We start from the raw sequence: 26339 nt of genomic DNA, 5'->3' as shown, positions 1-26339 counted from the left end.
CAGACCTCCTTGGTGGTTGATGTAAGAGACCACTGCCGTGCTGTCGGTGCGCACCAGCACGTGGTGATCTCTCAGGTCTGGGAGGAAGTGCTTGAGTGCACGGAACACCGCTAACATCTCTAGCCGATTGATATGCCACGTCAGGTGGCAACCTCTCCACAGACCGCGGGCAGGGTGGCCACTCATGACCGCACCCCAACCGGTGAGGGAAGCGTCCGTCGCTAGCGAGACGCGGCGACAAGGAGCTCCCAACACCGGGCCCTGGGACAAGAACCAAGGATTCCTCCACATGTCGAAGGCACGGACACAACGGCATGACACTTTGACAGCGCGGAGTGAGTTTCCCCTCAGGGAGACCCCCTTGGTCTTGAGCCACCACTGTAGGGGTCTCATGTACAGCAGGCCAGAAGGTATCACGCTGGACGCAGCTGCCATGAGCCCCAGCAGTCTCTGAAACTGCTTGACAGTGAGTGACTGGCCTTCTCGCACTCTCCTGACTGTAGTAAGGATCGACTCGATCCGAGCAGGGGACGATCGTGCCTGCATCGTGGTCGAATCCCACACCACGCCTAGATAAGTGATTCTCAGAACCGGAGAAAGCACACTATTCTTGGCGTTCAGTCTCAACCCCAGTTCTTTCATGTGGGCGAGAACGACATCTCGATGCCGAACCGCCAACCGCTCTGATTGAGCGAGGATCAACCAATCGTCGATATAATTGAGTATGCGGATGCCCTGAAGCCGGGGCCAGTGCCGCATCCACACACTTGGTGAAAGTGCGGGGTGAAAGTGCTAGGCCGAAGGGAAGAACCCGATATTGGTACGCTTTGCCCCCAAAGGCGAACCTCAGGAACTTCCTGTGAGAAGGAAGGATGGAAACATGGAAATATGCGTCTTTGAGATCTATCGTGACAAACCAGTCCTCGGACCTGATTTGAGTCACGACCTGCTTGATAGTAAGCATCCTGAACTTCAGCTTTCTGACTGAGCGGTTCAGTAGACGCAGATCCAGTATGGGCCTCAGCCCTCCATCCTTCTTCGGAACAACGAAGTACCGGCTGTAGAAACCGGACTGGGTCTCGTGAGGAGGAACCAACTCGATGGCTTCCTTCCTCAGCAGAGTACCAACTTCCTGTTCCACAACCAGAGCCTGCCCGGGGCAGACCGCAGTCATAACAACCCCGCAGAACGGCGGGGGTGGCCCGCCGAACTGAATACGATAGCCTTTCGCTACGGTCTGCAGGACCCAAGGAGACACATTCGGCAGCCGCTGCCAGGCTGTCAAATGCTCTACTAAGGGAATCAGTCTCTCGAGACTGACCTCTGGTGCAGCCAGACCGCTGTCTTGAAGCGGCGCACCGGCAGGAGACACGTAATCTGGCGGCTGAGGCGAGTTTCTCGGCTCCGCGCTGCCGGGCGGACAAACCTGAGAAATATACTCGCTGGGACCGGCTGTGCCCTGGAACAGCGGCAGGGTCAGCAGACAAGTCCCTGGAGGGCACCGAGGGGAGACGGTCACCGTGTGCCACGGTGTAAGCCGTTCCACCCCGGTAGGGGTCGTCCTCCATAGTCCTGGGGCTCACCCGTCAGGACCTCTGAACGAACCAGACCCTGCAAGGCAGGACCCAAAGAGACACATTCGGCAGCTCGCTGCCCAATGATCTTCTAAGGGAATCAGTCTCTCGAGACTGACCTCTGGGTTCAGAGAAGCGGCCAGACCGCTGTCTCGATGCGGCGCACCGGAATGAGACGCGTAATCTGGCGGCTGAGGCGAGTTTCTCGGCTCCGCGCTGCCGGACGGACAAACCTGAGAAATATACTCGCTGGGACCGGCCGTGCCCTGGAACAACGGCAGGGTCAGCAGACAAGTCCCTGGAGGGCACCGAAGGGGAAGTGGTCACCGAGTGCGGCGGTGCAAGCCACTCCACCCCAGTAGGGGTCGCCCTCCGCGGTCCGTCAGGACCTTTTGCGCGAGGAGCTGGTATGCGGAGGAGGCTGCGCCCGCCCAGCAGCCACCTGAGTTTAGAGAGCGTGCATACCCTCTGCCCACCAAAGATGTTGTAAGCAGAGCAGGAGCCTTCAAAGGCGATGCCGTGGAGGGAGACAGATAGCTCGCAAGCGTCTGTTCAACCCGTGGCATCATCGCCGCATACCCGCGCTCATTCAGTTCCCGCGGGAACGACTGGCCGGGACGAAAAAATTTCACCCGCGATCTCGACACCTCGGTGAGGAGATCGGGGAAAACGGAAGGCTCCTGTGTAGAAGTAGCTCTCTGGGGCGAGAGAGGCGGCGAAACCTCGTCAACGCTCGTCACATCAACCTCCTCGGAGGACGCAGCGTCAAGCCCTCGTCTCGGGGGAAGAGACCGCTTCCGAACCGAGAGACGGGGTGCCAGATCAGGCGCGGGAGGAGATAGGGACATGCCCGTCTGACTCTCGCCAGCCAGATCAGCCTTTTTCTCTTTTTTTTTTTTTCTCTCCGCAAGCCCCGCGAGCGCAGCCGCCGCTCTGCCTTTTTTTTCTGATTTAAAGGCAGAAGCGGGACCGGCTTTATTCATTTTATGCTTGTGCAAACACTGCAGCTTACAAAGCTTTCATAGTTATATCATATTGGGGTGACAGAGGCGACGAAGCCTCGTGAACGCTTGTCGCATCAACCTCCTCAGAGGAAGAGAGACGAAGCATTGAGCCCTCGTCTCGGGGAAGAGACAGCTTCCACACCGAGAGACGGGGCGCCAGATCTGGCTGATACGGGAGGAGATAGGGACATGCCCGTCTCACACTCGCCAGCCAGATCAGCCTGCGAGCCCCACGAGTGCAGCCGCCGCTCTGCCTCGGCAGCAGCGGGACCGGCACCGCGTGGGGAGCTCGCGAAGGCTCCCTTCTCGAAGAGAGCCCTCCGGGTGCGGAGACCGAGTTTGCGTGCTCCGCACCCAGGCAGACCACGCGCAAATCGTGTGTGTCCTCGCTCATGATATAGCGAGGGCAAGGATGCACACACGACTCAAAACATGGTCTGAAAGCTTCACCCCTGAGCTTGCCCTTGGCTTTGGCATGATACTGAATGCTTTCCACTTAAAACTAGGACAACAGTAAATAAGACTGACACACACAGAGCGCTTCGCTGAATGACAAAAAGCTGAAGCCGGCTCCGCCGCACGTGCTTATATGCTTCCTGGTCGTGACGTCACCCCGCCCGTGACGCCTCGCCCTTGTTTGACTGATTACACATCATATTCAGAGCCCGGTCACGCTGAAGGCGTTCCCATATGCGTTTTCGACGCAGCTCGAAGTTCCTGGAAGGGAATTTTGATATTCCATTTTTCCACAGTCTCTCAATTAATATGCGCTCTTAAAGATACTTGCATAATCATCACGAAGGATTAGCAAAACTCTTGAGAAAAAAAAGTATGCTTAATTGTACTGAATGTGCAGTTGTTGTGTATTTTAAATTCTAAAATATTTTTAAAAAATTAAAAATGCTCGCAGATAATATAATATTAATGAAGTAAATGGCCACTTAAGTGTACACTTTCATGATGATGTTTCTTAAAATACTTAAGTACACTTTCAAATTGTGCACTGTAATAATGTCAAATTAAAAGTTGTAGGCCTATTTTTAGTACATTTTAAGTCATAGTTTTATTAAGATATTGTTGTGCTTTAAAGAAGTAAACTTACATATTTAATGTGTTGCTTAACATAATAAAGCACATGTAACATACATTATCATAATTTTAACTGTAGTATGTTATTTGATATTATATTTAAAGTGAATATATTTTAAATCTACTAAATTGCATATATATTTAAATACATGACATACAGTTTCAATTTGCATGTAGTCATAGTAAACAGTAGTTTAGTTCAATAAATGCATTTTAACAATATTTCAAAGACAAGAAGTAATTATAAAATTACACATAAAAATTTACTTAAGTCCTGCTTAAGTGGGACAAAAAATAATAATAAGTTTAACTTTAAATTAACTTTAAGTTTAACTAAGTATGCACTTTAATGCCAGAAAAAAAAAAAACAACTTTCAGTCTGAACTTCCTATTTAAGTTTATTATATTAAAAAGTACTACTTTTAAGTATGCTAAAGTGTCCTTATTTTTCACACAATGGAATAGTTTTAGACTGAGCATAGCACTGGTATATTTTGACACACTTCCATCAGGTGCTGAAACTAACAGCAGTGTTAGTTTAAAAAATGAGAGAAAAGCATTGTTTAGTTTATGGGGTAACACTTTATTTTGATGGTCCCTTTTGAACATTCTGTTGATACTAAGTAATGTTGCAACTACATGTCAACTAACTCTCATTAGAGTATTAGTAGACTGTCTGCTTCATATCTTCTACTGACTTTAAGTACATGTCAACTTATTCTAACCCTATCAGTCTACTAATACACTACTGACACTCTAATGAGAGTTAGTAGAAATGTAGGTGCAATGTTACTTATAGTCAACAGAATGTGTTAAAGGCACCATCAAAATAAATGAAACCATGATTGGTGCTAAACAACTTGCCGTACCACTAAACTGTTCTAGCACTAGCACTTTTCTTTACACTTTATACATTTGGCATAGCAATTCAGGGTTAGCACCTCAGAAACATTCAGTTGTCGTGTTAAAGACATTAAAAGACATCCTAACACCCTTTCATGTGTAAAATGTAGTTAAAATTGGCCTTAACCCAAGGTGAAACAGTGTGAAAAGCCTACTAGTTACCCTGATGAATTCCAGTTTATTCAGATTTTTAGGACGGTTAAAGTTTCAGGAAAATCTGTAACTCAGAGACTGAGGGGAATGAACTGCCCTGTGTTATTATAAGAAATGTCACAGTAATGTTATATTAGGATTTAGCAATGTAAGAAGTTGCACAGAGGTTAGATGTCTCTTCAAACCTTTGAAACGGCAGAATAAACACTGATGCCCATTAGAAGGCCGTGTTCTGAGTTCAGACCTCTGGTTTGGGTCTGGGGTCGGCCTGCAGTCCATGTGGTGCTGTTTTGTCAGAGGAAATGGATTATATTTGCATGAACAAATTCCCCTAAAGCCAGAGCTCTTGTGTGGATTTGGGGGTTGGAGGTGTTTGGTTTGGCCCTGTTCTAGAAAACTCCATGGGACTTTTACTGCAGGCCTGTGGCCACACTGCATGTATATGCTCCTCTGTGCGGCCCTCCAGTGGATTTGCATAGAACATCTGTGCATTAGAACAGAACCGTATGCTGTTCTGGTTACTGTCAGATAGAGATGGTTGCTCTCGATGTCTCCGGAGAGGAACTGATGGTGTTTTTGCTGTATAGGAAATTGCAGAGTGCAGCATGGATTGTTGAGCAGTTTGTACATATGGACCATATGAGTCGAGTCAGACTGATTATTGACATTTACATGTCTAAACTTAGTGAGGTCTGAATGTGATTAGATTTGCGCAGTTGTATAAGAAAACTCCTTTACATTTCTTTATGTTTTGTGAACAATTAAGGTTTTGTGAAATCGCTGACAAATGCCCGAAATCGGCAAATGACGAGTGACAATCATCCAGTATGAATTATACAACGTGACAGTAGACAACAGAACCCATTATAATAACAAAACTCCCACTTCCAAGTACCCATGAAAAAAAAACAAGATAGTCATTTTAACCAATAATCCTGTAATCCTGTGAAATGTAACGCCCCTTTCCATAATCGTGAGCTTCAGCTTTCAAAACAAAAGTAAAGACCGTTAATAATGTATTTAGTTTTACCATCAGTTCAAACCCGAGAGGGGAACAGAGTTGCGTGACAGACACAGTGATGATGTTCGTATGCTTTTACACACAAGGTAGCTGACATGCTGTGATGTGACCCTCTCTCTCTCGCTCTCTCTCTCACACACACACGCACTCACACACACACAACGCGCAAAACTTCGCATTTGAACAGTCAATAGCAAATACTTAAACTTATAACAAAACTTTCTTACAGTCGCTGATTCAGAGGCGCCAGATTGTCATAGCAAAGTCAGAATGACCTCCTCCCCTAGGTTCACGAAACGGTTGTCCATAAAATGCGTTGTGATAACATCTGAGTTGTGCTGTTCTGTTGTAAGTATTCTTAATGATTCCTAAATGCATCTACTTTCGGAAGGCCAAATAAAGTGCTTTTGCTTTTGCCTAGAAACACACGGCGTCTCCCTGTCCCTGGCTGCATCAACACTACTGCGGTTTCTGAAACCACACCTTCTTTCTTTGCATGATCATTTGGGCGGCATTACGCAAATATTTCCACATCGTGACGTAGATATGTGGGGGCGTGGCAGAGTCTTAACTTTGATAAAGAATATCTCTTTGGTTTTGAGACTTTAGTCTTTGCAACTTCAGGGATCTTATCTATGCACAATCAGCTTTTAACACTCCAAAGAGAAAGGAAAACTTGAAATCACATCATATGACCCCTTTAAGGTCTGGGTAGATTAGATGGTAAGCAAACAGTCAGTGTGTTGGATGCCAGAGAAATTGGTAGAAATAAAGATCTGAGTGACTTTAACAAGGCCCAAATTTCTATGGGAAGGTGTCAGAGTGTATCTGAAATTGCAAGGCAGTCTGAGGAGGAACAAACGACAAACCAACGACAGGGCGTTGTGCACCCAAGGCTCATCAATGCATGAGGGCATCAAAGTCTATCCCGCCTGGTGCGAACAAACAGAAGGTCCACTGTGGCACAGGTAATGATGGTTATGGGAGGAATGTGTCACAACACACAGTGCATCCATCAAAAGCTCCTACAATGGGCACGTGGAACAGTGGAAGAATGCGGCCTGGTCTGATGAGTCCCATTTTCTTTTACATTACGAGTGCACCATTTACATGGGGAAGTGATGGCACTGGGATGCATGGGACAACGACAAGCCAGTGGAGGGAATGTGATGCTCTGGGCAATGTTCTGCTGGGAAGTGTAAATCTGGATGTAAATTTGACATTTTGATATTCCTTTTACCCCTAAATGAAGAAGAAAAGTGTATATCAGGGTTTTTATTTTCAGTACTCACTTTGTTGCATTCACTGTGGAGTGTAGAAGATCCTACTGTAGATTAGTCATCCTATTGAGTGTTGTACTCTCACGAGTATTACAATCTTTCAAATAGGAGAACCACTTTTTAACTTCAGCTTGACCTCGGGGCAGTGCTGTGTTAGGTTGACAAAATCCCTTGCTGCTTTTCCGACTGTGATATTGCTGCTTAGTCACACTAAACTGGCCCAGCAGACCATCTCCTGATTAAAGCCCTTTACAGTGGACAGAACTAACGTGACTCTCAAATGGACAGCTCAAACCGCCTCTGGTCAAGCGCTGAACGGAGAGGGGAGATGGTGGCAGGGTATCTCGGACTGGAACAATCACATTTGCCTGCCTTCCGAGCTAAGTTTCGAGAATATGTCATATTTATTCAAAAGAGCAGAGAGTGTATGAATAAGAGATGAAGTATAAGGAAAAGCCAGGAGATACGAAGGTGCTTTCCACAGCAGAAGTCAGCTCGTGTAGACTGCTGTCTGACAACTTTGATTGTCCTCTGTGCCGACAGCTCGTTCCTGGGCTTCACACACATACGCTGGAATGAAAGGTGTCATACTGAAGCAGGGATTGCTTTATAATCCAGGGCACATTGACTATTCTGGTCAATAGAAAGGCAAAAGAAGTGGCAGCTTGGGCCGCTGTTCTCTGGGAGAATCTTGCTGGGCTTAATTTTCAAAGTGAATGCACAGGGCTTTCTTTCTCTTTTTTCCCCATCTCCCATTCGGCAGCTTGTGTCAGAAGCACATGTGAGGAGAGATGCTGGGTGTCATCCTTTTTCACAGGCCTGTAACTTAACAGACAGATTGACCTGATGGGAAGAGTGTGCGCAGACACACAAACACACACACACACGATTTCCTTTCATTATGTCCTGACCTCTCTCTTAGATTCTACGTCTTTCGGTAGAAATGTACTGCTGTTCAGAAATGCTTTTGTTGTTTTTTTACATTTTAAATTAAGTAATTTTAAAATCAATCAATAAATAAAAAAATCACAAAAAAGCTCCCCAAAGCTAATATTAGAAGTAGTTTGTAAATATACATAAAATATTATTTTTCTAAATGTATTTGAGTAATTTCCAGTATAAAAGTCTATTAATTGAGTGAATGCAACAATGGTAAACAAAATAACGCATACAATAGGTCATTCTCTGGAAATGCTGCATTCATACTCCATTTGTGACCATAGCTGCGTTCATGTCGTTGTCATGTGACATTTGACATATTTGACTGAGGGATTCAGCACAGCCTCTTGAGGGCTCTGTATCCTCTCAAGTCTCTGTATCTCTAAGCCACAGGCAGTAAGTTGTAGTCCTCAGAATCTGATGGCGTCACTGTGCTCTATCCTTACCTACTTTTCTCTCATTTTTGCTCTCATTGTGTGAACATGCTGGAAAGAAATTATAAAAAAATGTGTTCTATGAGCACAGAATGATATTCCATTCCACACCCTTGTAATACAGATGTGCACTTTTTGAAAGTGTACTTCAAATCTTAAAAGTGCATTTAAAAAAAATAAAACACTACTTACAGATAATGTTAATGAAATAAAACACCACTTTCATGACACTTAAGTACACTTTAAAAAATGTCAAATGAAAATGCTTAATTTAAAGTACAAATCATTACAAATCATTTTAAATCATTGTTTTGATAATATTTTGTTGTTGTTGTTTTATTCTTTTTATGTGTTGACTGATATACTTCTAAAGGACTTGATTGATTTGAACTGTGTTGAGTCATTCGATATTACGTTTAATATTAATATATTTGAAATGTGCTGAATTGCAACTTTATCATTACACGTGTGATTACAAATATATTTAAATACATGACATAAAAGTTTCAATAGAAACAACTTAAAGTATATTTTAATTTACCATCAGTGATTGTCAGTGCATTCAGCAGTACACTTTAACCATATTTCAGACAATAGAATAATTATGAAGTAATTATGTACTTTTGTCCTACTTAAGTAGGACAAGAAGCACTTCAATTCAGCTAATTGCATTTAATATTCATTTAAACTAGAATATGTTTTCATTTAATTTTAAATAACAGCATACGTTGTAAACTAAACTGTAAACTACAGTCTACCTAAGTCTACTTATTTTTCACAAGAGCATTGATGAGTTATGATCGCATGCAATGTCATTAAAATGTTGAATTTAAACACTTCCACTGTTGTCCCAATAACCCTGCTTTACAAGGAGTAAATTAATTGCAAGACAAAAAAAAAGTGTGACATCATGTTGTGACATTTCAAAATTTGCATCAGAAATGAGTGCGAATACAGAGAAGCTCTAGCAGTGTGGCAAGCCCTGACAGCAGTCAAGTTATTTGATAGCTTTTATAATTATTTAAAATAAACTATTAATTGCAATTTAATTGTAATTAACTGACCGTGGTAAATAAATAATACAATTGCTAGTTAAAACTTATAACTAGTAATCGTATAAATAAGTATCAGTATTTTTATGTCAGGATACCTCGTTAATTATTGAGACAAGCACATTAATATCAAGATAAAAATTATAACCTTAAGCTACCCAGTACTCTCTGAGGTATAGGTACAAAATGCAACCAACATTTGTAATGTAATGAGTTTGCGTTAAACATGAAAGAGATGTGTGCTAGGCTATTCATTTTTCATTCAGAATGTGTGATTTATTACAAGGCACACAAACTGAGTGATTCTAGGCTTTCCTCAACTATCTATTCAAATTATACGAACAGAAAACTTACTGTGACGGGTTAGAAATAATGTTGTGCTTCAGGGTTAAGCTTATAGATTTAATTGGAGTTGGGGGTTGTAGTTTAGAAATCAACCATTGAAAACCCCATATTTGTCGAACACTCAATATTGGGGGGTTTGCAGTTTCACAATTCAATATGGAGGTATCATGAACTGCTATGTGGGTGTCAAAACATCAAGAAGTCATTATGTGAATAAATACATGCATAAAGAGGCACTGCTCCACTCTGTGTGTGTGTGTGTAAGACAGAGATACTGTATGTGTGTGTCAGTGTGCGTAGGTGCGTTATAAGCTGACTTCAAGGTAGATCCCCTTCATCAGACCATGATGTCTGTGTGAACAGCGTGAAAATGCACTTATGCATTGCATGCTTGTTCCACTCGCACTAATTCATTTTGACAGATGTCCTTTAATAATCTGCACTCATAGATGAGAGAGAGAGGAGGGGAGAGTCTCAGACAGACAGACATGAGCAGAAAGAGAAAGAGAGCTGTAAAGAAAAAATGACAGGCAGAGATAAACAGAATTTCTTCTACAGTAATTTGTAGGTTGTCAGGTTGGCATGTGACCTGACAAACACAATATCGCCACAATTTAAGCAGTACCCACTATGGTGGTATGATTTCTGGAACGAGGGAGGTCAGTAACAAAATTGATGGTGATGGTATGGGTAGAGGTTGAAGTAAACCAGCTGGGCATTGATGAGATGACTTGGTAATGTTGCAGTGCTGGATGAACATGGCAACATCCTTCTGTACCAATGGCCACCAGAAACGGTTGTTAATAAGGTGAACAGTAGCTGCGATGCCGGGATGACCGTAGGATGCGTTGTCGAATATCTACAGGAACATAAGTTAAGTTAGGTGGGCATTCAGGTGGCGTGGGATCATCGTCTTGTGCCTCGGTTATCTCTGTCATGATGTCCCATTGTACGGGAATGAGGGATGTGGGGATGACCGGTTCATTGGTAGCATTTGATGATGTGGTGAGTTCAAACTGCCTAGAGAGAGCATCAGCTTTACCATTCTTTGAGCCATGACGGTAAGTAACATGAAAGTTAAATCGGGAAAAGAACAGTGACCATCTTGCTTGACGGGAGTTAAGGCGTTTGGCTGACCTGATGTATTCCAGGTCTCTGTGATCCGTGAGTACAATGAAAGGTAGTTTGGCGCCCTCTAGCCAATGCCTCCACTCCTCGAAAGCCCCTTTCATGGCTAGTAGTTCTCGATCCCCAACATCATAGTGCCTCTCAGCAGCGGTGAGTTTCCTGGAGAAATAAGCACATGGATAGAGTTTAGCTGAGTTACCTTGACGTTGAGACAAGATGGCTCCAATGCCTGTGTTAAAGGCATCCACCTCATCCGTGAATTCGAGTTCTGGATCAGGGTGAAGAATAATCGAAACGTTCCTGGAGTTGCTGAAAAGCCTCTGATGCTGCTGTGGACCAGTCGAGATAGCGTTTGCCTCCCCTAAGCAACGACGTTGGCGGTGCGGCTATGGTACGGCTAGAAGTTGGCAAACTCCAGGAAATGCTGCAGATCTTTAGTGGTCTTGGGCATGGGCCAGTTTAACACTGAGCTGATCTTTTTCTCATCCATCGCCACCCCGTCAGCACTGATAATGTATTCCAGGAAAGATGTCAAAGTCTGATGAAACTCGCATTTCTCCATCTTGGCATACAACTCATGATCGATGAGGCGTCTTAGAACTGCTCTTACATGTTGCACATGGGATTCAAATGTGTCAGAGTAAATTAATATGTCGTCAATATAAACAAACAATAAACCACTGACCCAACATGTCCCGGAACACATCATTGATGAATGCCTGAAAGACTGACGGACTGTTGAAAAGCCCGAACAGCATAACCCGATATTCCACTCATCCCCCTCTCTGATGCGGATAAGATTGTGTGCATTGCGAAGGTCAAGCTTGGTGAAGTATTTTGCTGAACGGAGCATTTCTAAGTCGGCAGGAACCAGTGGCAGAGGGTAGCGGAACTTGACTGTGACTACCGTCACTTCAATGAAGTCAATGCAGGGGCGTAATCCTCCATCCTTCTTGACAAAGAAGAAGCCTGCTGACGCTGGTGATGTGGATGGTTTAATGAAACCCTTGGCTAGCTCCTCCTCAATGTAAGCCTTCATGGCTTCAGACTCTTGTTGTGATAGAGGGAAAATATGGCCCTTAGTGGGTACTGCCCCAGGGAGAAGGTCAATAGCGCAATTGCTGGGACGATGAGGTGGAAGTTGAGTGGCTTTAGATCTGCTGAAAGCTTCACATAAATCATGGTATTCGGCTGGTAACCCCTGAAGAGCTGGATCTTCCTTGGGAAGGGATTCAAAAGTAACAGGTGAGTGAAACTGAGGCAATAAGGCAGTTCTTGTGACATGTCTCTGACCACTGAACGATCTGACGTGTGGACCATGATATGCAGGGGTTGTGTTTCTCCAGCCAAGGCAAGCCGAGGATTAATGGTTTCTGGGGTGATTCTATGGCGAACATGCGTATGCTTTCTGTGTGAAGAGAGCCTGTCCTCAATGTAATGTCCTTGGTGATGAATTTAACGTGCCCCGTGCCCAGGGGACAGCCGTCTATCGCTGCCACTGCCACAGCGGATTCACATGGAATGAGGGGAAGAGAATGTGTCTTAGCAAAGTTAACATCAATGAAATTACCTGCTGTCCCAGAGTCGAAGCCAGAGAATCTAATTGGGAGTTCTCAAACATGATAGTTACTGGAACTTCGAGTGTGGATAAGTTAGACGGATTAGAACTCACCAAGGATGAACCCAGGAGGGCTGGTCTCGTGAGACAGGAGATTCTCATATGGCCTGACAGACCGCAGTAGAGGCATAGATTCTCACGGCGTCGGCGCTGTCTCTCCTCTGATGTGAGATGGGTCACGCCCACCTGCATAGGCTCGGGCTCTGGCGTAGTTCGCAATGTGACAGCAGAGGGCAGTGTGGAGGAATGGCGTGAGGGGCGTCTTGAAGTGCATCAAGTTGTCAATGCGAATGGCGAGTTCGATAAACTGCTCAAGTGTTCTACCCTCATCGCGGCAGGCCAATTCTGATTGGAGCTCAGTCGAGAGACCCTTGCAGAACAGAAGCTTAAGAGGATCCTTATCCCAACCAGTTTGTGCAGCGAGAGTTCGAAAGGTGAGTGCGTAATCAGCCGTTGTGCTGCTTCCCTGACGTAGGGCTAGTAGTTGCTCTCCAACCTCCTTTCCATCAACAGAATGTTCAAACACATCACAAAATTGTTTCATATAACTTCTGAAGGAAGGGAAAGTCATATTACCACCCTCCCACACCGCCGTGGCCCAGTCTAGCGCTCTCCCCGTCAGTAATGAACATACAAAAGAGACACGACTGTCCTCAGTGGGGTAGAGAAGGGTTTGTTGGTTCATAAATACTGTGCATTGGAGAAGAAAACCCTTACACTTGTTGGGAGCGCCGTCATATTTCTCGGGAAACGCCAGGCGTGGACTGGTCACAGGCTGGCTGGGACTTTGAATGGCCAGTGGGGAGGTCGGTGTAGCTGACGGCGCAGTGCTGCACAAAGCCTGGAGTGTTTTGCTCAGCTGCTCCGTGACGGAAGTGAGATGCTGCAGTTGCTGATGATGAGCTGCTAGCATAGAGGCTTGAGAAGATACCTCGGTGGTGAGCTGAGAAACGACTGCTGGATCTTGAGGTGGCGAAGTCTTCTGTAATGATGGGTCTGAGGCACGGGGGATCCATTTGCAGCTTTAATAATAAGATCAATAAACACAGACTAACCGCTTAGAGGTGTAAGCCAGGGCAATACAAGACTTCACGAAGTGTGACTGGAGGTTGCAGTTTATATGGGAAACAGTGATGGAAAACACCTGTGCCGCAATCAGTCTCAGGTACAGAGCATTGTGGGAAATGCAGTTCAGTTAATATTCCGATGATGGTGCCCTCCGGTGGCGTTCAGGGAGGGCCACAGAGGCCGAGTTTGTGACAGCTACCATTTTATTACAATGAGCAATTATAATAATGAAAGTTTAATTTGTTGTTTGTCAGTTTTATTAATGCTATTTAATATTGTTAAGACTTTTCAACATTTCACTTTAAAAAAAGTACTTATACAGAAATAATACTTAAGTGCAAACTGAATGCAATGCTTTTGGACACTGACATGTTGAAGTGAAGTGACATTCAGCCAAGTATGGTGACCCATACTCGGAATTCGTGCTCTGCATTTAACCCATCCAACGTGCACACACACAGCAGTGAACACACACACACCGTGAGCATACACCCGGAGCAGTGGGCAGCCATTTTATGCTGTAGCGCCCGGGGAGCAGTTGGGGGTTCGGTGCCTTGCTCAAGGGCACCTCAGTCGTGGTATTGAGGGTGGAGAGGGCGCTGGACATTCACTCCCCCCACCTACAATTCCTGCCGGCCGGGACTCGAACCCGCAACCTTTGGATTACAAGTCCGACTCTCTAACCATTAGGCCACAACTTCCCCCATGTTGTTTACAATTAAATAAAAAAATTATTATAATGTACATTTTTGTTTGACCCTTTTAAGTAGGACTTTAGTTTATCTTTATATGTAAGTTCATAATTACTTTATATTTAAAGTGTACTGTCAAATGTACTGATAAGCATTTATAGTAAACTAAAATATAATTTAATGTTTACAATTTACTGGGTAAATTTACTGTAAGCAAACAAACATTCTGTATCGCAGAATTAATACATTTTAACATCCAAATAAATCGATTCAGCGTCTTTATGCCATCAGAAGCTGCTTTTACATTTACATTTAGTCATTTAGCAAGCTAGTGTTAGAGGCCTTTTTTGCTTTTGTTAATTGTATATTAAATAGAAAGAAAACAAATAGAATACAAAACGATTAGAAAATCTAGTGTTAGTTGTTTTTTTTTCTTTTAAAGAGAACATGCAGAATGCAAGTCTAAATCAAATTTTCTAGTCATCTAAACTTAACCTACTCGTAATTTACAATTAATTTAAGCTAATTTGTGGTTCATCACATTTATACCAATCAATGCCATCTTATGGTGTTCACAAAAATGATTTTATTTTAACTGAACAGGAAAGATAATGCAGCCGGAATAGCTGTGCATCATTAAAAAAAATTGCATGAGTTTATTGCAGTGTAGACAGATTTTTGAATGCTGGTTTAAGACCAGTGGAAACTGGTTTGGCCATTTTGTAAATGCACAGGATGAGACTGAGCACCGGCTCCAGCTCCAGCACCCGTCAATGGAAAAGAGCTACACATGGCCCATCTAGCAGTGCTGCGTCAGGGTTTAGACTACAGCAGAGACAACATTTAGCAGCAGCAGCCTACACGTGTAATCCCATTGGCAGGAGCGTGGGATTCCTGAGCTATAGTTACATCTGAAACAACTCAATTAATCCCTGACAAATAGAGCAATTAAACGTGATCTGCTCTGAACGCTGGGAACCACGCATGTTCGTTCACACGAGACGGTCATTACGAAACCAGCGTGGTGATGGGAAGAAAAACGATAATTGTTTTCTTACATTTACACATTTAGCAGACGCTTTTATCCAAAGCGACTTACATTGCATTAAAGTTAGTTTTTACATTCTATCAGCTCTTGCTTTCCCATTCTGACCCATTCTAATCTGTCATCTGGTGTATTACTGGGGCGCAGACTACAAGAACAACAGATGTTTCATTTCCTTAGATTCCTTCAGACTTCCACACACACACACACACACACACACACACACACACTGCAGTGCTGCAGCTACAGTTGCACTCTGCTTAGCGTTTCTGTGGTGGGTATTTTTCTAAAGGTGTGTGGCACATCTGTGCTGCCATTGTTTATTCATGCGCCGGAGCCTTTGAAACGTGCTAAAATGCTTCCCACTCATTATAAAACTCCTGCCACCCATGGATTAGCACTTTGATGTCACCAATCCGGCTTCAAAGGCTCCTTCAGTACCATTAATCAGAATTTAGTCTCTGAAGACCCAGCCAGGGAAAACATTTGGACATCTTGTGCAGAAACTTTTGAAAAGCTCAGACGGTGCTGCATATGCAACAGTGGGGTTTCATATCCCGAAGACGTGTGTGTGTGTTTAAGGAAGAGAGAAAAGAGGAAGCAGAAAGAGAGAGAGAGTGTATTAACGACAGAGAGAAAGAGAGATGAGAGGCAGTGACGGCTCACTCTGATCCTGATCCTCAGCACTGGATATTAGACAGTGCATAGGTCACAAGGTCACAACACGGGCTTCATTGAGGCAGCCTGTTAAAGGGTTTTAGCCTTAAATAAGAGTTGTACTCTCCCCATATTACATCACAAAACACTGATGTAGTTCAATTAGAGGGTAAATGGAGGTCATTTTCTGCCATATGGTTGCAGTCTACTAGCCCAGAAAAGTAGAGACTCTTGTGTTGGTTTTACCAGTTTCAAGGGCTATAGTTTTATTACAACGAGCCATTATAATAAATAAAGTTTAACTTAAAAAATATACTATTTTAAATAGTCTTTTATTATTTGAAACTTTTGAAACTTACACTACAAGTGCCATCAAAAAACAAAAGAAGACAAAGAAAGAAATTCAAAATGTTGCATTAATTTTGAAAGCAATGAGAGTTTGATAACTGGCTATATCTGGTATTGTCGCAGACACTGTTCCTAAGGGTAGAGCAATCTGGCATTAAGGATCAAGACTGTAGTCTTTGTATTTATAGTCTAGACTAGTCTTTTAGCTGATCTCCTCCAGGGTTCAAACATGCATTCTTTGGGTTGCAAGCTCAGATCTCTACATTATGTTGTTTTATTCATTTGTGCCTCAGAGAAGGAAGATTGATGTGTCACTGATCTGTGTTTCTTCTTTCGCTGAGTAGGTAACCTGGCCACATCCAGGGCAAGAGTGACAGCAGCATCCAGATCTCTGCCTCCACAGCTCAGCAGTGGGAGAAATAAGGTCTGTGCTGTCTTCTTTACATTCAGACAGTCATCACAAAATATCTTATTAATTTTTATGTTCGTTTCAGATGAAAATGAACATGAATTATCACATAATTCTGTTTCTTTTCTGATTCTTGTACAGTTTTATCTGTTCAGTAAAGGTGCAAATTTGATATAAACTCAACACTTATTCGTTTACCTTAGATATTAGCTTTTTATATAATTTTCTTATATAATTTGTTAGAGTCAGGTGTTACTGTATGGGCCACCACCAGTTACTTCATCAGCCACATAAAAAATACTTTTGCATCAGCTACAAATTCTGACTAAATATATTACAACTGATGAAGCATATGATGTTATTATTTTGCCGGTGTATTTACTACAGAAACTCTGAACTCATATTTGCATGGTTTTCATTGTAAAATACTTCTGTTCTTCACTCTTCTGCACTTTTGAACTATTATCTGACTGTCTCAACCACCCTTTCTCCTCTCAGTCTCCTAAATACCTGCTAAAGGTAAGAATCTTCATATCTGTCTTCATATTCATTAGCCTGGTATTTTCTAACGCAATTTTCACTACTTTATTTTCTCTTTCTGGTTTGATTTAGTGGTAGCACTTTATTTTAAGGTCTCTTAACTAGTTGCTTATTAGCATGCATATTACTAGAATTATAGCCATTTATTAGTAGTAATTAAGCACATATTAATGCCTTATTCTACATGGCTTACATTTACATTTGGCTGCCTTACATTTGATATACCTATTACAATAGTCCCTTTACAGTCACTGCTATCATAAAAAACAATCACTTATACGTAGGTTTAAAATTTTACAAAAGACACATTTAATGTCCAACAGCAAATATTTTAGTAAAATGTATATTTTACTCAGAATCACTATCACTTATTCACTATTAACTACGACTTTTCCCTCAATAAATTCATAATTTGCTGCATATTAATAGTTAGTAAGTTAGTTGTTAAGTTTAGGTATTGGGTAGGATTAGGGATGTAGAATAAAGTCATGTAGAATAAGGCATTAATATGTGCTTAATTAGTACTAATAAATGGCTAATATTCTAGTAATATGCGTGCTAATAAGCAACTAGTTAAGAGACCCTAAAATAAAGTGTTACATGATTGTTCTTACTTTCAATACAACTTTTTTTGTCCATTCAAATCTCTAAATTGAGATTGTCCCTTCCCTAATTCCACCTGTCATTGACTAGCAATAGAAATGTTGTACTGTATATAGTAGGGATGTGCATCTCATGACTCAGGCCGATATGATACGCATCTCGATGCACAGCCAAGAATATGATACATTAAAGATACATACAGTATGAAGCAGGTACCGATGCAATGCGATACGATACGATTCACCCCTTTTTACGATGCAGTGCGATTCGATTTCGATTCAATTTGATTCAACTCAACACAATGCGATTCGATGCAATATGATGCAATGCAGTAATATGATCACTTTTAATGTCCTGAGGCCTGTTTCATAAAACAAGTTAACCAAATAAGCCAGGCTTACTTCATTTAGTCTGACTCATTGTCAAATGATTTTGTTCCATAAAGCAAATTTAACATAGGCCTAGATCAAGCTTATTCACTGTGACAACTTATGCTGGGAAACTAACCTGGTCTAAGGCAGTTTAACTGTCAGGCTAAGCTGAGCTATATTTTACTCAGAATTATTGCGCTCTTATTCGATTGGGCTCCGTCTGTTTAGCGCGCATGCGTGCAGCAGCTCTCGTTGCTCTCGCATGGCACTCCTGACAGCAAAATGGATATGTTTGCATGACTTTCTAACATTTACAGATGAAAAATATAAATAATTCAGTCATGAAACTCTAGATGGCACCAGCTGACAGGTTGTTAACATAACTGATGATATTCAAAGAGTTAAATGACTTGGCACAAGCTGATTGGTTCATGCTGCATATGCAGCCAATGAGCTTACTGTCTTGCATTTATATGGCTGGCTAGTATTCACTTGAGATTCCTGCAGCATGCTTTCAGAGTATCTCTGAAGCCCTCCACCTTCCCCAGCTCCACCTGTATAGATCTGCTACGGGGTTATTTTATATGCTATTTGTGCAGCAGCAGTATGTCTCAAATACTCATGACACTGTATCGCCATATGCATAGGCAGTAGCAAGTTCCTCTACTTGCTTGCAGCAGCAATAGTCTACAGCTATAGCAATAACCAACAGCAGCAGCAATTCAGCAGCAGTGTAGCAGATCTATTTTGCCAAGACCAAATACATTAACATTGTCATATCCATCACTGCTAAAATCTTCAGAGAGTTGTCATGATTGAAATACCTGTGACATGTCAGTTATGCACTGAGGAAAACACAACGTCTCAAATGCATTAAACTGCACAGATATCGACATTAAGGTCTGCTTAAGAATAAGCGTGCACAAAATTGTGTAAATTTAATTTGTCGTTTATGGAACCGCTTTAGCCCCGATTGATTTGTTAGGTTATTTCAAGTCAGGTTTTGGACTTTAATCCCCGTTTTTCCTCAGGTCTCCATGGTGTTGTGATTCGTCATATTGAGAAACAGTTTAGAGAGGAGAAAATAGTCACCGATCATTAGTCACTTTCTAAATAATATACATATAGCCATCCACTTGTAATTATATATAAATAAATTGTTTTTTACCAATGAAAATATGTTAGAAACAATGCATCGCGATATAAATGCCAACTTGTAGCCGATGCACACTTTTTAAACCAATGCATCACATCGTTAACTTTTTATGCCGATGCACTGAGCGAATCGGGGAATCCTCCCATCCTTAGTACATATACTGTTAAAAACAAATCAAAGTTTTAAGTAAAACAGTGATGTTTTACAAGACAATACACTGAAAGAATGTCCTTGATACAATTTTCACTTAGAAATTTCTAGCGAATTTCACAAATAAATGAAAAGAAAGTAATATATTTTATTTGCACTGTCTGAAAGATGTATTTACTTTTTCAGTCTTAATACTTGAAAATGTCATGTTTAATTCAGTGTGTTACTTGGCGTTTCATTGTAAATATTTTTGAAATGTGTTTCAAAAGTGTAAGAATTCGATTTCTCCACTATAAAAGCCCTTTAGTAACAGCGAAGCCCCAGGTGAGGTTACATTTCATTAGGTCTAACTCAGATTGGGGACTTCATAAAGCTGGATTTGCTGTGGTAATGCATACTGACTACAGTGCTGAGGTGCTGTTCTTATGAGGGAAAACCCTGGATAATTATTTCTCCCTTTTCCTCTGTTTTGTGTGTAAGATTAAAACAGTCCTGCAGACTACCTGCTGTATCAGAGAAATATAATTAGACACAAAAAAAGCAGTTTTTTACTTTTAAACTGCTTCAGTCACAGATGAGACACTTTACAAAGTTCTGCTTGTAAGCAGAAGTGGGACAGATGTCTTATTAAAACACTGGGTTAGTTCGATTGTCTCTCAGTCAGGGTTCATGTCCAACCCTTCAGTTTCTCATAAAGATCACACACACCTACCTCTGCACACGCAGATGAAATAGAATATGAAGCTTTGCTGGTATAGACCTGCTCTAAATTATGTATCACCTTGATAAATTCATGAGGTCTGTTGTAGCGATGGCTGTTATACACATCATGTCTTGTCCTTGTTAAGAACAGTTGGAAGCCTGAAGTTCATTGTGAAAACACGTCCCTGCAGTATTCAACCCATCATGCTTGGATCATGATGTTTTAAGTGCTTGTTTTACATTTACATTTATCTGACGCTTTTATCCAAAGCGACTTACAATTGCTATATATGTCAGAGGTCACACGCCTCTGGAGCAACTAGGGGTTAAGTGTCTTGCTCAGGGACACATTGGTGTCTCACAGTGGATTCGAACCCGGGTCTCTCACACCAAAGGCATGTGTCTTATCCACTGCGCCATCATCACCGCTTGTTTTGAATCTTTACATAAATATGAGTTGATCATTGTTATTAATGGCAATAGTAGTAGATTTAAATAAAAACACTTTCCAATAAGGTTAATTTTTTTTAACATTACTTAACTACATTAGTTAACATGAACTAACAATAAAACATATGGTTACACTTTATTTTAAGGTGTTCTTGTTACAGTGTAACTATATACATTTAAGTGCTGAGTAATATTAATTAACTACATTTACTTAATATAAGGTTAGGGTTCAAATTAGGGTTTGGCTTTTAGGGTTACTTGCATGTAATTATGCATAATTTATTGTAAATATATGGAACAAAATAAAGTATACCAAAAATACTTCTAAAGCATTTCTTAATCTTAGTTAAATATAATTTCAACATTTAATAATCCATTATTAAAATCAATAATTATGTCTGTTTTTATTATTTACTGGACCTGGGATAACATGAACTGACAATAAACAGTTGTATTAATTAGCATTAACAAAGATTAAAAAATCTGTAACAGTATTGCTTATTGTTAGTTTATGTTAGTTGATGCATGAACTAATTTGAACTAATGGGACTGTATTGGAAAGTGTTATTAAATATGTTGTGAAGTCAGTTCACATTTATTTTTATAGCACTTTATACAAAACATGTTTACAAAAATAAACAGGAAAATAACTGTATTGCAAAATTCATAGCTAAACGTCACACACAGACACACTCTCCCACTGTCTACAAACAAATATGCTTATAGATTTCTGCAATAATAGCCTCATAAGCTATGATTTTACTAGTGTGATAATTGATAAAACTGTGAAACCAACCCGATCTCATTAGACAACATACTGTAACAATTTTATAAAGTGTTATTTTGAATGAATTTGCATGATGCAGTTTGTACAGATACATGCTGTTTTTAGAAAAATAAATAAATAAATAAAAATAAAAAGTTCCACCCAATACAAAATTTATACAAATTATCTACCAATTCACCAAATCTTAAAGTAGTTATGATTACAAATTGCCATTAGAGTGTGTTAGAAAGACTTTTTTTTATTTAAGACTTTACTTTTAGTTGTTTACCTTGACTAATACTGTACCCATAGTCCATAGTTCTTGTTTTGTCATTAAAAAACCTTTCTTAGTGTTTAATGTTTTTTTTTAATAATCTAGTTGAGAAAATTGTGTGTGACTGTGTTAACATTTGTCATACATGAACAGGAAAGTTACATGTTCGTTTAGTCTAAACCAGAATACTAGTGTTCATTGTATGTGTGTGTAAATATGGGGTCTTGGTAATGTGCACATTTTCTGCGTGTAGGCAAAGCTACAGTAAATGTGTTTATGTGTGTGTTTAGGTGGACACCATGGAAATGATGCGTCACCCAGAGGAAACCACTAACATGAGGAGACAGACAGTGGCTTCATATTTCAGAGTGAGTCCTCAGCTCCTCACATCATTAGTTTTGTAGGCAACACTTTAATATAGAGACCAATTTTCACTATTAACTAGTTGCTTATTAGCATGTCTGTTATTAACATATTGGCTGTTTATTAGTACTTGTACTGTAAATCACATATTCTGCATGACCATATTCTATATCCTTAATCCTACACAATACCTATTTAACAATTTAACACATGTGTGTGTATGTGTGTCTTCTATTGTAGTACTCTCTCATGGACCTGCTGTCTAAGATGGTGGTGGGAATGCCTCATTTCGTCCGCTGTATCAAACCCAATGATGACCGACAGGCTCTGCGCTTCAATAAGGAGCGTGTTATGGTTCAGCTGCGATACACCGGCATCCTAGAGACTGTCAACATCCGCCGGCAGGGCTATTCTCACCGCATACTCATCGAGGAGTTTGTTAACAGGTAGAAAACAGCCACAGTGTAGCATAACGCAGGCAGAATGAGTGTTGCGCTTGTCCCGCAGGGCCTGAGAAACATCGAAGATCACACAAAACACAAGCTGCTAATGAGAGCGGGAGGAGAGAGATTAGGAATGACTCAATGAACACGACATCCTGAGAGAAGCCTGACGATTCACAGCAAGTCAGAGAGAATATTGTTGAGTTAAATATTTGATGTACAAAAGCTGATTCCTGAAGTTGCAACATCTAGTTAAAACGGAAAATGTTTTCATTTTGTGGTTCATTAAGTTAATTTAATTAGTGGTTCTTGCTAGTTATCTATTGCTCACATGTAGGGTTAGAAAACCAAATAAACTCTTAAAGTGTTAGTTCACATTTAGTTTGGTCACACTTTAGCCTGGGGACCAATTCTTACTATTAAATATTAACTAACTATTAACTATGACTTTTACCTCAATACCATTCAATTAATGGTGTTTGTTGATTGCTATTGCTTATATTTATGGTTAGGAATCCAAATAAACCCTTAAAGGGTTAGTTCACCCAAAAATGTCATTGCAAACCAAAAAAGCATAAATTAAATCTGTTCATCATATAAAATGAAAACTTGGATTAAACCGCTTGATTAATTTGGAGTAGTTTTTATGAACTATTTAAAGCTTAATATTTTTGGTTGATTTAAAGGATGCACAGTGATGAGAGAATATTAAAATATTTTCCTTTGTGTTTCAAAGATGAACATTAGTCTTATAGGTTTGGAACGACATGAGCTTGAGTAAATTATCACAACATTTTCATTTTTGAGTGAACTAACCATTAAACCCTGAAATATGGCATGTAATTCTTGTGTGCTGCCAAGTGATTAGACATATGGACTTATATTGAAGGAGAGACTCAATCTATATTTAGATCATAGTATTATAGACTTGAGATTCTGTCAATAAGAAACCATCAAGTAACCACCCTAAACACAAAAGCATTATGGCAGCATTATTATCAGGAAACATATAAATGTAGATTTAGCTTCTTTATTGACTGGAATTCCTGCTCCATTTTACAGTGTTTAAGTTACTATAGGTGGTCATAATTATTATGTTATCCAGCAAAGAAGAAGGGAAAAAAAATTCGGACTCCAAGTCCAGACTTCATCAGTTATGCAGTCAAATGAAATTATTCCGGGCGTTCCTGTTGGACCACAGGAATGTTATTAGATTTAATTAGCTGAAGCTCTTGGGCTTCATGAAAAGAAGGAAAAAAGACAGACAGACAGACAGTTAGAGAGATCAAAGCTTAGAGAGCGCTCCATGAGCGCATATTGAATAGACCCACCTCCTCTAGTGCTCCCTAAAGCTCCTGGGAAACTCACGTTGCAGGTTTATTATCTATATATTTTGACAGCTCTGAACGAAGACCATAATCTCATCAATAATAGGTCATTAAGCCTCTGAGAATACAAGTAATGCTAAATTAGACTCTGGTTGAGTAATTAGTGCTGAAGTGGTACTTTGAAGGGGTGGAGTGAATCTGCTGAAAGTTTCTCAGTGCCGTGGAAATTCATGGTCCAAATTTACTTTTCCGAGGCTTTGGGAATCGCACTTCATTTTCCATAAACTTTTCTCTTTCTTGCCTTTTCTTTCAACCCATCCATCTCTTTCTCTCGTGGCCCGTGAGACGGTGGACATGTAGGTCATCTCTTTTACATAAACATCCCAGACAATTTCTCTGCGCTCAGAGGGGCCGCTCAAACGCAAGACTCTCGTCGGCTTTTTTCCCGTCATCCTTTTGATCACAGAAGTGTCCTGATTATCTGTATTTTCCCCAGACTTCCCCCGACCAGTTTGCATTAAAAAAAAAGAAATACACTTTCCTTAGTCGGACAACGTCTGGTGCTGTTCCTGATCTGCACTGACACCAGCTCCGTAAAACCGGTTTCTGTATGAAGAAATGGATTCAAACGGATCTTTTTGGAAAACCTTGTGAAGAAGAGCTCTTTGTATTTTCAGCCATAACAGCTATCAGGAGCATAATTATGAAAGATCACGGTTCAAGTGGAATCAAAGGCAGTTTTCTTTCTTAAACACAAAGGCTGATATATTCCTCTTCAGAGAGAGTAAATATACCCAGGATCAACCGCAAGCTTCAGATGTTTCTATGAGACTCATTTATGAGATGCAGGCCACTCTATTTAGGCAGGTATATTCAGAAGTATAAATGATGGCCCCTAGACAATAACAATAAGGCAACAATGGCCCCATATCTAGTGATTTATCAGAGAATCAGGTGACGCTTTACCTTGCAGTCCTGACCATCAGAGGTTTTTGCAGCGGAAAGATGTTATCATTGGAATATCTAGGGATCTCGCCATAGTCTTTTATCTTGTTCCATGCAAAACAGTCTTAAAGGTGAAGTGTGTAATTTTTGCTGCACTAGTTGCACCAGACGGAACTGCAAAAATGGTTGTGTTTAGTATGTAATACTAAATTTTGTGAATGGTGTCAAGTTGAAAATAAAAAAAAAAAGACTGTAGGAGTGACTTTTTTTTTATATATTGAAGACATGCAACTGTGGCATAGTTCATTTAGTATTTTACTTCTGTCAATTGTATTTTAAGCATCAAAAGATAAATTAAAGATAAATAAATTTGAAAGATAAAAATATGAAAAGATAAATGAATGTTTGAGCTTAAAAAGGAACCTCTGTAAGTGTGCTTAGCACTGTACATTTATCATTTTGACTGGTGTAATGAGAGTCTGATCATTTTGATTTCCTGTAGGTATTACTATCTGGCCTTCCGTGCCCATCAGATGCCAGAGGGCATTAGAGAGAATGCCATCATCATACTGCAGAAAGCCAAACTGGACAACTGGGTCCTGGGCAAGACCAAGGTACAGTTATCATAATCCTCTTGAAAAATTTTGTAAATTTTTTGTTCATAATTTTTTTCATCAGTGTTCAATTTTGTGTTGTTTTGCAAAAGTACCAAAAGTACTATGCACTACCAGTACATTTTACCCTTGGTTCATGAATATAAGGTGGGTCCCACTTTGCATAGTTATTGCATACTTATTTTGTAGTATAAATAGTGCGAGTAGAGTGTTCACACTGAAAATTCCAAAAAGAAAAAGTGCCCCTTAAATAACCAAATGATGCACTTAAATAACCGAGATAGAAAAAAAACGAAGTGTGGAATGTTGGACACTTCATGCACTCAACTGTCACAGCTCAAATTATGTAGTGGAGGGGAAGGGGTTATTAGACTCTAATTATGAATGTCAAAATAACCTTATAACATTCATACACTAGACGGTGGAGTACATAGTGCATAAGTATATTCTATGCGTGCATAGTGTGTAGTGCGTCATTTGGGACGCAGCTATAGTGATCGTCTAGTACCATAGTTTCTGTGATATATACCGTGGTACACTCCAGTATGCTTTTTTTTCAGGGGGAATCCCCATTTTTCATACAATATTGCCAACACATTCATCAAATACAGACACAGGCCTATTGTAGGAAGACAACTAAAAACATTAGTGAATATACTAAAAAAAACTAAGAAAAAGGTTCAGGCAGGTTATATATGTTAATAAATCACACAAGAATATATAAAACAACCAATACATAGGAAAATTAGTATTAGTGGGAGTAGGGATGGACTAGCCATAGGGTGCAATAGGATTTCCTGGTAAGCTGTCAAAACCAGATATACAATGCGTTAAAAAAAGTATTCAGACCCCAAAGCCACATTTGTGTTAACTTT

At 40.8% G+C, this 26339-nt stretch overlaps 1 protein-coding gene across 1 annotated transcript in view; it reads left to right on the top strand.

Annotated features, from left to right (window-relative positions):
* myo3b (myosin IIIB) overlaps nucleotides 1–26339 on the top strand; it is a gene marked incomplete at both ends in the record, with an annotated part of 144724 nt that overhangs the window by 80655 nt on the left and 37730 nt on the right. The window contains 5 exons of the mRNA XM_079428644.1: nucleotides 16695–16774; nucleotides 17258–17278; nucleotides 22062–22139; nucleotides 22375–22580; nucleotides 25353–25464. Of these exons, the coding sequence (XP_079284770.1) occupies nucleotides 16695–16774; nucleotides 17258–17278; nucleotides 22062–22139; nucleotides 22375–22580; nucleotides 25353–25464 (497 nt within the window). The remainder of the gene's footprint in view (nucleotides 1–16694; nucleotides 16775–17257; nucleotides 17279–22061; nucleotides 22140–22374; nucleotides 22581–25352; nucleotides 25465–26339) is intronic.

The sequence above is a fragment of the Barbus barbus genome (assembly GCF_936440315.1).
Source record: "Barbus barbus genome assembly, chromosome: 11".
In the NCBI taxonomy this organism is placed as follows: domain Eukaryota; kingdom Metazoa; phylum Chordata; class Actinopteri; order Cypriniformes; family Cyprinidae; genus Barbus; species Barbus barbus.
The sequence above is the reverse complement of the archived record's forward strand: the minus strand, read 5'-3'. Positions and strand labels throughout refer to the sequence as shown.